The 12,811-nt window shown below is 39.5% G+C and overlaps 1 protein-coding gene across 1 annotated transcript; it reads left to right on the plus strand.

The window, feature by feature from the left end:
* Positions 1 to 928: 928 nt before the first annotated feature.
* LOC118264788 (cytochrome P450 9e2) lies at positions 929 to 12,811 on the plus strand. Its single transcript, XM_035577423.2, has 10 exons — positions 929 to 1,421; positions 2,324 to 2,487; positions 5,722 to 5,876; positions 6,182 to 6,355; positions 6,850 to 6,988; positions 7,668 to 7,730; positions 9,958 to 10,179; positions 10,581 to 10,681; positions 11,895 to 12,063; positions 12,617 to 12,811. The coding sequence occupies exons 1-10, from the start codon at positions 1,228 to 1,230 to the stop codon at positions 12,772 to 12,774; spliced, it is 1,539 nt and encodes a 512-aa protein (XP_035433316.2). The 5' UTR covers positions 929 to 1,227; the 3' UTR covers positions 12,775 to 12,811.

Here is a 12,811-nt window from a genome sequence, read left to right on the forward strand (position 1 = left end):
CAAGACAATATAAAACTAAATAAGTGGCTTGGCAAACGGCGTAATATAATCGCGGAGAGCTAGACAATTCCCAAACCAATCCCGGGACACGGACACCACTGTCTCACTAGTTTATTACTCGTATACGTTACTAGGAACGGTTATTCGTTTCTTTGCTCGTCTCACGTTATTGTGTCTATAAACTATCCGCCAGATATGCCCTCGCAACCGTCACTACACGATTGCATGTTGTTTGTGATAAAAGTTAGGTTATTCCAACTGTTTTATGCGCTCCTTTCAAGAGAAGCAAACGCTTTTGATTTGATGTTTTATCATCGAAAGGAAATATCACCTCGTAAATTTCCTTGTTGGGCAGGATTCCAAAACATAAACTGCACGAAAGATTTTTCTTAAATAAATATTGCTGTTAAACTTTAGTCGTTATGCTTGATAAAGTTCATTTACAGATGAACCTAGGTACGATTTCGAAATCAGGATAGGTAATGTTCCTACGAATAATTCATTGGTTTACAAATCAGAACAGCACAGCACGAAAGCGGATATACAAAGCCTGCAATCTTAATAATTTAATTTTCTTAAAGAAACAATTATATGGCGGTAAGGTATACATAATGACCCCGAGCTGCTGACTACATAGCGGGTTTACCAGGGCTCCGACTCAACGAGCAGAAGTAGAAACAGGGTGGTTTTCAGTCAGTAAGAGTCTGTCATTCTCTCTCGCTTTGCCCAAGGCGGGAGAAGACGTTGGATGATTGTCCCCCTTAAAGAAATAAAGGTATACATAATCATACGTAATACTATCTCGGACACTATACACACGATGCGTCGAATATTATGCCCAACTTGGAAAGAGGGTCACGGTTTACGAAAACCAGTTTCGTGTACTGTTATATAACATCCACTTATTCGCTATGTCAGCGTGCAGCCATTGCCTTCACCACTTTCTCTGCGCGATGCCGGTCAGTTTCGAATATAGTCACAAACGTTACTTAACTAAAAGCGCGCCAACACGTGTTCGCAAAATAAAATATAATAATACGAAGCTAATATAAGCAAAGAAAAAATATATTCCACTTTTAAATCATGTTCTATTTGTGACTTCATGGAATCTAGTGGCCAGTGTTTAAATATCGTATTCTGGAATTCGCGTTTTGTTGACGGAAAAAAACTAAAAAATAAAATAATATTAAATTCTGTTTATTTTGCTGTTTAAAACAAAACAAAGAGATGTGGTTGTTGATCGTGATCTTAGTGACGTGCCTCTTCTATTATTCCCGCCATCGCTTGAGTTACTTCTCGTCTCGGGGTGTACGTACGTTGCCTCCGGTCCCGTTTTTGGGGAATTTGACAGCTGTCACTCTTGGGCGGGAAAATTTCGTGGAAGCGATCGCGGCGGGATACAATGCCTTCAAAGATCAAAGGTAAGTACTAAAATGAAAATAATTCTACAGCAAATCAGCGTTTCTTTACACAAATGTTCTGTTATTTATTTTTAAATTGGAATGGTATAATCTTCATACCATGTATTGACATATTCTTATCGTATTCAGCAGTTGTATAAACGAGGTAAGTTATTTAATTAAGTACCTTAATTAATATTTGTTTTTTCAGCTCTATTACAAACATCATAATCTTGTATATGTCATAAATAATAGTGTGCTAGTTCTACTGATAGTGTTTACATATAATATAATGTCTCTTTTAAAGCTGAACTAGCCCTGTCAGCCCCGCCGTAACTATAGTTAAGAAAACACTAGTACAAAAACAACAGACTCTATTTCATTTCCATTTTACTATTTTTTCGAAAATTTTGTAACATTGGCATCATAACTTAAAAAAAATATGTACATATATTTTTATTCGATTGCGATACAGTTTTTTAACCTTTTTAACCAACTTCCAAAAATGAAAAGCGTATCAATTCATAAATTCTTATTTTAAATAAAAAAAAAACCCCAAAAAGGAATAGTGTTTTTTATCCCGTTGTCGTTATATCGTCAGTTTTTAATAAAAATGTTTAATTCTCACTGCCTCGTTGACCGAGTGGTTGCAAGTGCGACTGCCGGGCAAGGGGTCTCGGGTTCGAATCCCGGGTCGGGCAAAGTATTACTGGGTTTTTCGAAAATTTCTCAGTAGTAGCAAGGAGTCTGAAATTGTGTCCAGTATATGGCAATAGGCTCACCCCTATTACATGGGCCTTACAACACAAATGGTGAAAAGTGGGTGTACATTGTATAGCGGCATTACGTGTCGTAATGTGCACCTCTGCCTACCCCTTCGGGGATTAAAGGCGTGACGATGTGTCCAATACCGAAATTTCCAGATACTTCGGCCTGTACCAGTACCTGGTACCGACCCTCATACCTCGGGATCCGGAGCTGATCCGCCAGATCATGGTGCGGGACTTCAACTCCTTCATCGACCGAGGAGTGCACATCGATGCTGACTGCGATCCTCTGTTTGGGAGGAACCTCATCATGTTGACTGGTATAATATATCCTCATTTTATAAAAAAAAATACCATTAATCTTCTTTTGAAAATAATATAAGTAAGTAAGTATGTTCTTTAGAATAATAGCTCCATAAATACTAGAAGGATTACGGTCATTGACGAAGGTGTATAAAAAATTATATATCGATGGTTGAAAGGCTAATTGATCTAAACGACATTTTTTGCGATATTAATTTATATACATATTCGGAATCACCGATTTTTTCTCCATCGAATGATGTATATAACTCAATATCGCAAAAAATTACTCGGATCAATTAGCCTCTCAACCGTCAACTTTAGGCTGTAAATACCTTTAGTTAAGCATTCGATGTTTATTTATCGAACACAATAATGTGTGTAAGCAAACCAGGTAAATACATTACAGCATACACACCAGGTAAATTATATCCTAAAATAAACCCAGATATTTCATAATAATTAATTAGTATTGTCAGTTATAAACAATAAATAGGTATGGTCCGAGATCCCAGAGCTGTCAGACATATCTTATTTTTACAAGCATTTAACCTTCGGCTTACAGTAGTCTTGTATATACTTTTTAATGAAGGTTAAATGCTTGTAAAAATAAGATATGTCTGACAGCTCTGGGATCTCGCTCTAGTAGTATTTATACAAACTATTATTCCTCCATCGTGCGTCACACACGACATTGACCAAAGTTATCCAAAGTTCATTAAAGATGGTTGCCTTTACAATCAGTTGACATAATACTACCCGTTATGACTATGAGCCGGGTCGCTCCGACCTAGTTAGAAAATTAACCGTAACAACAACGTTCACACGACTTCCAGCGACTTGACTTTACGCGAAGATAAGAGCAAAGAGTTTGTATACAGTTCAACCAACTTATGCAAGCTCCTCTAAACTATGCTATCTTGGTACTTTGATTTTGTAATGTGAGAATTAGAAAAGTTATATCGGTTAACATTATCATGTTTATACAAGCCTTTTTAAGAACTATTCTTTATTTCTTTCTGTATATGAGGTATACCTAGTTGCAAACAAAGTCTTAACTTTTAACTTGGTCTGTGCGCACCTCAAAGAGCCAGACCACCACAGATGTGACCCAGTAGGGCCCGATCCAGAGCTGCGGACATCGTAACAGGTTACCGGGGCTCCGACTCAAAGCAAGAGAATCAGTAAGAGTCTGACACTCTCTCGCCTCACACAAGGCGAGAAAAATATTCAAATGATTTTTCCCCTAAAAAAAAACTTGGTAGTAATAAGGATTCTAATTCAGCAATTATTGCTAACCATAACATGTGTGCTTATTAACATCGTCATGCCCAACCCTCAATATAGATAACTAGCAGTGAAACGAAATGTAGGTCGCGCCGTAAATCGAGAGGTAGATGGGTGGTAGTCGCCCTACAATGGGATACGTTCCCCACCTATGGCGTTAGTCGCCCCACATACGGGTTAATCCCACCGGGTTAGTCCCGCACCGGCATTGTCCCGCACCGGCATTGTCCCGCACCGGCATTGTCCCGCACAGGCATTGTCCCGCACAGGCATCGTCCCGCACAGGCATTATCTCGCACAAGCATTGTCCCGCACAGAAATTGTAACGCACAGAACTTGTCCCACACATACATTGTCTCGCACAGTAATTGTCCCGCACAGACCTTGTCCCACACAGACATTGTCCCGCACGGACCTTATCCCGCACAAACCTTATCCCGCACAGACATTGTCCTGCACAGACATTGTCCCGCACAGGCTTTGTCCCGCACAGGATTTGTCCCGCACAGACATTGTCCCGCACAGACATTGTCCCGCACAGGCTTTGTCCCGCACAGGATTTGTCCCGCACGAACATTGTCCCGCACGGACCTTATCCCGCACAAACCTTATCCCGCACAGACATTGTCCTGCACAGACATTGTCCCGCACAGGCATTGTCCCGCACAGACATTGTCCCGCACGGGCCATATCCAACCAACCAACCAAATAACCAACTTATGCAAGCTCCTCTAAACTATGCTATCTTGGTACTTTGATTTTGTAATGTGAGAAAAGTTATATCGGTTAATGTTATCATGTTTATACAAGCCTTTTTAAGAACTATTCTTTATTTCTTTCTGTATATGAGGTATACCTAGTTGCAAACAAAGTCCCGCACGAACATTGTCCCGCACGGACCTTATCCCGCACAAACCTTATCCCGCACAGACATTGTCCCGCACAGGCTTTGTCCCGCACAGGAATTGTCCCGCACAGACATTGTCCCGCACAGACATTGTCCCGCACAGACATTGTCCCGCACAGACATTGTCCCGCACAAACATTGTCCCGCACAGACCTTATCCCGCACAGACGTTGTCCCGCACAGGCAGTATCCCGCACAGAAATTGTCACGCACAGACATTGTCCCGCACAGACATCGTCCCGCACAAACATTGTCCCGCACAAACCTTATCCCGCACAGGGTTTGTCCAGCACAGGATTTGTCCCGCACGCACATTTTCCCGCACAAACCTTATCCCGCACAGACATTGTCCTGCACAGACATTGTCCCGCACAGGATTTGTCCCACACAGGCATTGTCCCGCACAGACATTGTCCCGCACAGACATTGTCCCGCACAGACATTGTCCCGCACTGACATTGTCCCGCACAGACTTTGTCCCGCACTGGCATTGTCCCGCACAGGCATTGTCCCGCACAGGCATTGTCCCGCACCGGCATTGTCCCGCACAGGCTTTGTCCCGCACATGCTTTGTCCCGCACAGGCTTTGTCCCGCACAGGCATTATCCCGCACAGGCATTGTCCCGCACAGGCATTGTCCCGCACAGGCATTGTCCCGCACCGGCATTGTCCCGCACAGGCTTTGGCCCGAACAGGCTTTGTGTTCCGCACAAGCTTTGTCCCGCACATGCTTTATCACGCACAAGCTTCGTCCCGCACCGGCATTGTCCCGCATCGGGATAGTCGCCCAACAATGGAATGTGTACCCTATCAACAGTGTTAGTCGCATGTGGATGCCTCACTGCGAAGGCGTGTGTCGCCCAGCGGCGGCGATTGGCACCCATATAGCGTTAGTCGCTTTAGTAATGTATAAGGCAACAATACAGTTGCAGGCAGTCTAATGCAGTTTCCTAAACGAGTATAATTATTATGGTATATCTACGTATATTGTAGTTTGTAAATAGGTACTTTAATATAAGAAAAGACGGCATATTTACACCAACCTTTGTCATTGCAGGATCAAAATGGCGATCAATGCGTGCCTCTTTATCTCCCGCGTTCTCTGGAGCTCGCTGCCGCAGTATGGTGCCGCTCATGTCCGAGAGCGCGTGCGCAGTCCTCAACTATTTACAAGAAAAGATAACTGGCGAACAAGTCATCGATGTGAACACCGTGAGTTTGTTTTACCTTTAACGAGACCGATACGTTCCCGCGTTCAGCGGTCTGATTGGTTGATTCATTTGGGCAGGCCAATCAGAGCACCGAATACTGTTCGCGAACGCCGTAATGTTTTTTTTTTTGGAACACGCCGCTAATCGAACAGACGTATCCTGATGGTAAGTAATCACCGCCGCCCACTTGAAACACCAGAGGCGTTACAAGTGCGTTGCTGGCCTTTTGGGGTTTAGGAATTTAAGGGTTTCCATCTCGTTAAACGTTAAAGATTTGTACCAAGCCTAAGCCCTCTGATTCCACAGATATCAATGTCTTACGTGAACGACGTGATAGCATCATGCGCATTCGGCTTCGCGTCTGATTCTCTCAAGGATCCTAGCAACTGCATCTTCAGACTAGGGAAGAAGGCAGTCATACAGGACACTACTCAAGTCATGAAGTTCTTCGGTTACGAGAATATGAAGAGCATTATGAAGGTATGTTGGGACTTGTATCAGTTTTAGTTTTGTATGTTAAAGACTGTCAAAGTTTTAGTCAATAAGAGTCTAACTCTGATTCTCTCTCTCGCTCTCTCGTCTTACCCAAGCCGGATGAAGCCTTTAGATACCTTCCCTCAAAAAAAATACTGTTTTTGAATGGGTTTAGGTTTTGTATGATAAAGCTACGAATTTAAAACAATATCAATGTTTGGCTTCGTGACAAGAACGGTATAGAGAGATTCTATTCATTTGCTAATCTATCTTTAAGTTAATTTTAGTATTTAATTACATTCTTTGTGATATCAAAAACGAATGAAATACGTCGTTCATCAAGACAAGTACAAGTGCAACGACCGATTTAAGGAAATCTCGGTTTCAGTCTCCGAAGTGCGAAAAGTGTTAAAATAACACTACAAGTGTTTGAAAGTAATGAACCCAAATGAAAATAAAATACCTTAAGTAATTTTAAACCCATAACTTATTTTTTACAGTTTCTAGGAGTTAAATTAATTCCCACACAAGACGCGGAACAGTTTTCCCAGCTATTCAAATCTGCACTAAAGGCTCGTAGAGAAAACTTAGTGAAACCTAGACCTGACTTCATTCAAGTTCTAGTCGACGCTGCTAATGGTAAGTAAACTCCTATACTTTATTGACTCCTGGTACTTCTCAGTGGCTTTTAAGGAATTGTCGGTTGTTAATTTAAATCGATGTAATGACTTTGATTTCTTATTCGTAATTGGTACGGTATCTTGGTCTGTACTCTAATTATTTCACAAACTTAATTAGTACTTAATAATTATCTGATAAACATGCACCTTTTAAAACGCAATCTCCAACCCACCTTCCTAGCATGAAGGTTGTAGAAATATCTCTTACGCTTATGTGTGAATACGTAAGATAATGATTTAACACAATCTCCACATCCTTCATGCTTGCTTGGTAGGTGTGTGGGAGATCGTAGTATTAAAAAAGTAGTCAGCAAAATACTTACGCGCCCCCATTGGCCCATCATTCATAGGTTCGTACCTGAACTTCTCTGTCTTAATGCCGTACACAGAGTCATTTAATTATTACTTAAACTATTCCTTAGAAAAGATTTTGTTCCGCAAACAATCGCTTAGGACTGAGTTAAGTAACCATTAAATGACTCTAAGTACGGCAGTTAGTAGGCAAGGGGGATACATCCGATGAAATTGCAATGATCCTCTCGAACGGTATAGTTAAGCTACTAGAACTATAGTTAAGCTGGTATACTGCACAGATTATTATTTATTGTTGACTTTATGTATTTATCCGTTCGGCGCAGGGAAACTGAAGGCTGATGGTGAGAGTGACGGCAACAACAACGAGTGCGCAAAGACCGCTGAGAGTAAGATTAACTTTAATTTGTTTACTCTTTAAGTCACACTGTAAAGGACTAAACAGTAGATCAATAGTTGTTAAGTGAAACTTTTTTTTTTCTTGCTTGTGCGATACCGAAAACTTGCTTTACACATATTTATTTATTTGAAATTTTAATAGGATTGGTTCTGTAATCGTAAGAACTGTAGCGATAGTCCTGTACCCTTAGTACGAGTTTGCTCTGATTGGTTGGTTCATTCGTGCCGGCTTGTTTCGTTTTTGTTCAACGTAAAGCAAACTCGTACTAAGGGGTACTGATTTTATCAAGATGGACTTACTCGTCATATACAGTAGACATTTTTTGGTAACTTTTAGGTCAAGTTATGCTAACCTAATTTTATACTTTTTAAAAGGAAAGTATACTAAGCTGTAAAAGTGTAACATAATGCAATCCTTTATTCTTGATATCATTCACAGAAACCATTCGATCAGTAAAACAATTTCAATAAACCAAGCAACAATCCACTTTCACCCCCTAACAAAGTGGTTTCACTGTAACATCTCCACTACACCACAGTACGAGGCAGTGATTGACGAGACGCACGCCAAATTTAATTATGACGTGTTCTGAGCGTGACGTCACAATTGTGCCGGGATTACGCCATTCCTTACAACCGGAACGTATTTGTTTTGTGGATCAAGATTACGATGTACTGCATAGCAATATGTTTCCGTCGGTCCTTGTAAACATACGCGTATTTTGGAGAGAGTTCAAATTAATGTCGGATTCTTTATGACTTGAGTTGCGAGCGCTGAATATGAATCCTGATGTCGGGTTGCCAGATTAAGTTACTCGTTTTTTCGATTTACTTTTTGGTATATGAAAGACTAGTTCGGTATGTTACTTGCAACGGATTATTCCGACAAAAAGACGCTATTTTTACTTTCAAATATGCAGCATTAATTGAAATATATTTGCATATCGATCATACAAGCTCAAAGCTTGTTAAATCAATGAGCAAGTCCTCATAGAAGAAATTATATCAAACTTATGAGCAGTTCTACCCAACATACCTACATATTACCATAGAACGGACAAGGATGATCTTGTTAATATTATAATAACAAACCATTTTTAAGTTCACAAGCTACGCTAACTACTAATTTCAGTGTATACATAGATACTTATCCAACTTGGTAGTTTGCAACTCAAATAGTCTAGACTAGCAGCGAGACTATTCACAAGTCTAACAAACCTACAATCAGTGAACCGTAATATTTCACTAATGTTAGAATCTACATAATAACCCAAAACATTCGGAAAATTCGGAAATGTTTGGCTTTTGTACCGAATTTCGAATTGCCTAAATCAATGATAACTGTGTTAACGATATTCTTGGTATTTCTAAATCCTACCCTCTTTCTAAGAAATATGGAATCTTTCCTGTTTCAAACATTAACTAACATGGTTGATGTTCCACCGGTTCGCACGAAGCGTTTTGTTTCGAGTTTGCTTGTGCGAACCACTAAAGAATGGAATTTCTTGCCGGAGTCTGTGTTTGCTACAAAATATAACTTGGGTGTCTTCAAGTCCCGAGTGAACAGGTTGCTCATGGGCGTGCTCCATACCACCAGGCGAGCTGGTGGCCAAATGTCATCCTATTAAGTATAAAAAAACTAACTTGATAGACAAAAACTTAACCATTTCGCTCGTCTGGTTACCTTTTCAGTAATCAACAGCTTAATATAATATGTAACAGAACAATAACCCTAGTTACTTGTATTTACTCAATGCTTCACAAAAGTTAATTTATAATATTTCAAAAATGTTCATCACGTGATCCCATTGATGGGAAATTCCCATTCGGAAAATCCCAATCGACATTCTCTTGTCTAGTGAATTGTTTTATTTATCGCTACGTATTATAATACGGACGAATCGGAATGGACTCGGAAATAATCGGACGCTACATAAAAGTTTAAAGCATTTCAACATTTCCAACTATCAGCGACTATCGGTTTTTGAGTGCATGTAATAATAGCCATTTTATATTTAATATGAAAAGAGGTTAAAAAGCTTAATGGCTTATTTTAATAAATTTATCTAGCAATGAGTAGGTGAAACTTTTAAATAAAATTCAAAAACAAAATTTCAATAAGTAGGACCAGTAACTCACATATGAAGTAATGTCGAGAAGAAACTAACCATATCGTAAAACAAAACCGCTTTTTAAGAAATGACAATATTTTCACAGAATTCACAGACGACGATCTAGTTGCCCAAGCAGTTCTCTTCTACATAGCTGGTTACGACACCACCGCAAACCTCATCTACTACTTCTTGTATGAAATGGCCATCAACCCTGCAGTACAGGAGAAGCTTCATGAAGAACTGGACACCTTGCCTCCAGAAGACCAGATCAACGATATGTATGAGGCAATTCAAGAACTGGAGTATTTGGAGATGTGTGTTAATGGTAAGAAACTTTTTAATGGGAGGCGCATTTTAACGTCTTTGGCACTACGAAAGATTTTGGTTCTCGTATACCCATGTGATAATGGGGCAAGTTTTAGTTAGTAAAACTCTACACAGCCCTATGCTTTTTGACCCTCTGGAGCTGCGGATTGGATTACCGGGGATTCGAAGCAAAAGTAGAAATGGGGTAGTTTTAGTCAGTAAGATTCTTACACCACTCTACTTCTCATTGGATGATTTTCCTTCGTCAAAAAAGGCTTTAACACTAATTGAAGCCTATTAAGTTCCCTTCGTTGGAGGCAGCTTATTGTGACAAATGTCCGATTAATGAATACCCTATTTGAAGAACAACTATCACTTCCATTGACCGTTGAATAATTACCTACTTACCTATGTTTTCAGAGGTTTTGCGATTGTGGCCATTAGTTGGATCGGCTGATCGGCGTTCGGTCGCCACTTATGACTTTGGCCCTACTCATCCTGGAAGCAAAGACCGTCTTATTGTGAGTACTTATTTAAGATTCTGTTTAGTATGTGTACAAAATATTGTAAATTTTATTACAACTTTCGTGTGACATACTAAATTCATTATTATGCTTACTCACGTAACTGTTTGACGAGAATCTTGACTAGTTACCTAATTAACAAAGATTGTTGTTTATTAATTAAGCCAAAAACTATTACGCAACTAAATATTATTGAACTTATATAGCACTAGGAACTACTTTGTATAATTTATTTTACTGGATAGAAGCCAAAGCTTGGTATCAGCCAATTTCAGTCCCTACTAAAATTAATAAAAAAAGGTATGGAGTTTTGACTTCGATGTTTAGTTTTTGAAACATGAAATTCCTTTTAGTCCAAGTGACAAGTCAGGAATATCTGTTTCTAATACTCGTAGTATCTTATTAATCAAAAAGTGAACGCCAAAACTTCGTGCATCATTCTGGAGTCATAAAAAAACCAAGTTCCAGATCTATAAATACAGAAGTTAATTTAGGAGATGTACCTATAAAAATAAAACAATAGAAACAGTACATCAAGACTATTTCCGTAAACTGAATAAACTAGGTACAATGATTATAATGGCCACTGACAATGAACCCAACAAATATTTTTCAGACTATCAGCCTACAAAATCTTTATCACTTAATTTTAGTACACAGCTATCTCCACAAATGAGCTTGTGCTATACCAGCGATACTTTCCAAGTAATAACTTCATTGGCGCGTGGTAATAGGTAATTTGGCATCTTAATAGGCCCATTGCCCTGGAGGATTCCTTTATTCTCTGTTAATAGATCGTTTACGACATAATAGGGGGTGAAACCTTTACTGAATTTTGTTTACTTTTTCACAACTCTGGGCTCGAAGACTTCAAAAATTTCAGCCTTATTTCCAAGTCTGTTGTTCAAATTTAATTACGCTGGAAATCTTAGAAATAATATAAGTAACTATTTGAATTTTAAAAGAGTACGTTTTGGTACTTTAATAGTACGTGTGTAGGTGGTTAGTTTAAGCACCTACAAATTTAATATTATTCAAAGTTCTATTAAAAGTAGGTAACAAACGCAGATAATTTGGAAAGGTTGTTGATTAAAGTTACAAATAATCTCTTACTCATTAAACTTGCAACAAAAACGTACCACCTCCATTCTTACCAACCAACCTTTAATTGATCTACTTCACTAAATAACAAATCTGAATATTCCCCCAGGCCCCAGCAGGTATACACGTCTGGCTACCAATATACTCGATACATCGCGACGAGAAGTTCTGGCCAAATCCAGACGTCTGTGTTCCAGAACGTTTCTCAAAGGAGAGGAAAGCTGAGATAGTTCCCTATACGTACATGCCGTTCGGAAATGGACCCCGGCATTGCATTGGTAAGGAATGCTCCTTTATAACTTTGAGTATGGTCCATATTGTGAATGTCCATATTGAGAAAGGGACTTAGTTACATTGTAGTATAGAACTTGTGGACAGTCTTTGAGTTATTATGTATCGTTTTCTGACGTACATTTATTATTTCTTTTTATGTTATAAACCGGTTAACGAGCTAACGAATCACCTGATGGTAAGCAATCGCCGCCGCCTATGGACACACGAAACAAAAGAGACGTTACAAGTGCGTTGCCGGCCTTTTGGGCGTTAGGAATTTAAGGGTTGTTGGGGAAGGGCGGTAATTGGACCTCCGCAAACCACACTCGCACAACACAAGCGTTGTTTCACGTCGGTTTAGTGATAGTCTAGTCAGTTAAGTGACTTATCAAACACAACTAATGTATCCGGTCTTTGGTTCGAATTCTAAGTTAGTAATGGCTTCAAGAAAGTCACAAAGATTAGGTTCACGGATTTCATTTTCTGTGAATATTTTTCCAGTATCTTACATGCATGTGTTGTTTAAATGAAGATGTTACGTATGTCCTTTTGCTTCAGGTTCCCGCTTCGCAGTGCTAGCAGCGAAAGTGTTCCTCGTGAAATTTCTGAAACATTACAAGACGAAGGCAATTCGAGAATCATCACGTCTCTCTCCAGTCGCTTTTATTCTAAGACCCAAAGATGGATACCAACTTATTGTAGCACCTAGGACCTAGACATTAAGTTTAAATTACAAGAAATACATTCATACAA

This window comes from Spodoptera frugiperda, chromosome 26, assembly GCF_023101765.2.
Source record: "Spodoptera frugiperda isolate SF20-4 chromosome 26, AGI-APGP_CSIRO_Sfru_2.0, whole genome shotgun sequence".
NCBI classification, from domain to species: domain Eukaryota; kingdom Metazoa; phylum Arthropoda; class Insecta; order Lepidoptera; family Noctuidae; genus Spodoptera; species Spodoptera frugiperda.

Excerpts from the sequence above, each read along its gene's own strand:
- LOC118264788 (XM_035577423.2), top strand. The coding sequence starts at position 1,228 with ATGTGGTTGTTGATCGTGATCTTAGTGACGTGCCTCTTCTATTATTCC. Across the intron at positions 5,877-6,181 it reads AAGTCATCGATGTGAACACC|ATATCAATGTCTTACGTGAA; the intron begins GTGAGTTTGTTT and ends CTGATTCCACAG. Across the intron at positions 10,180-10,580 it reads TTTGGAGATGTGTGTTAATG|AGGTTTTGCGATTGTGGCCA; the intron begins GTAAGAAACTTT and ends CTATGTTTTCAG.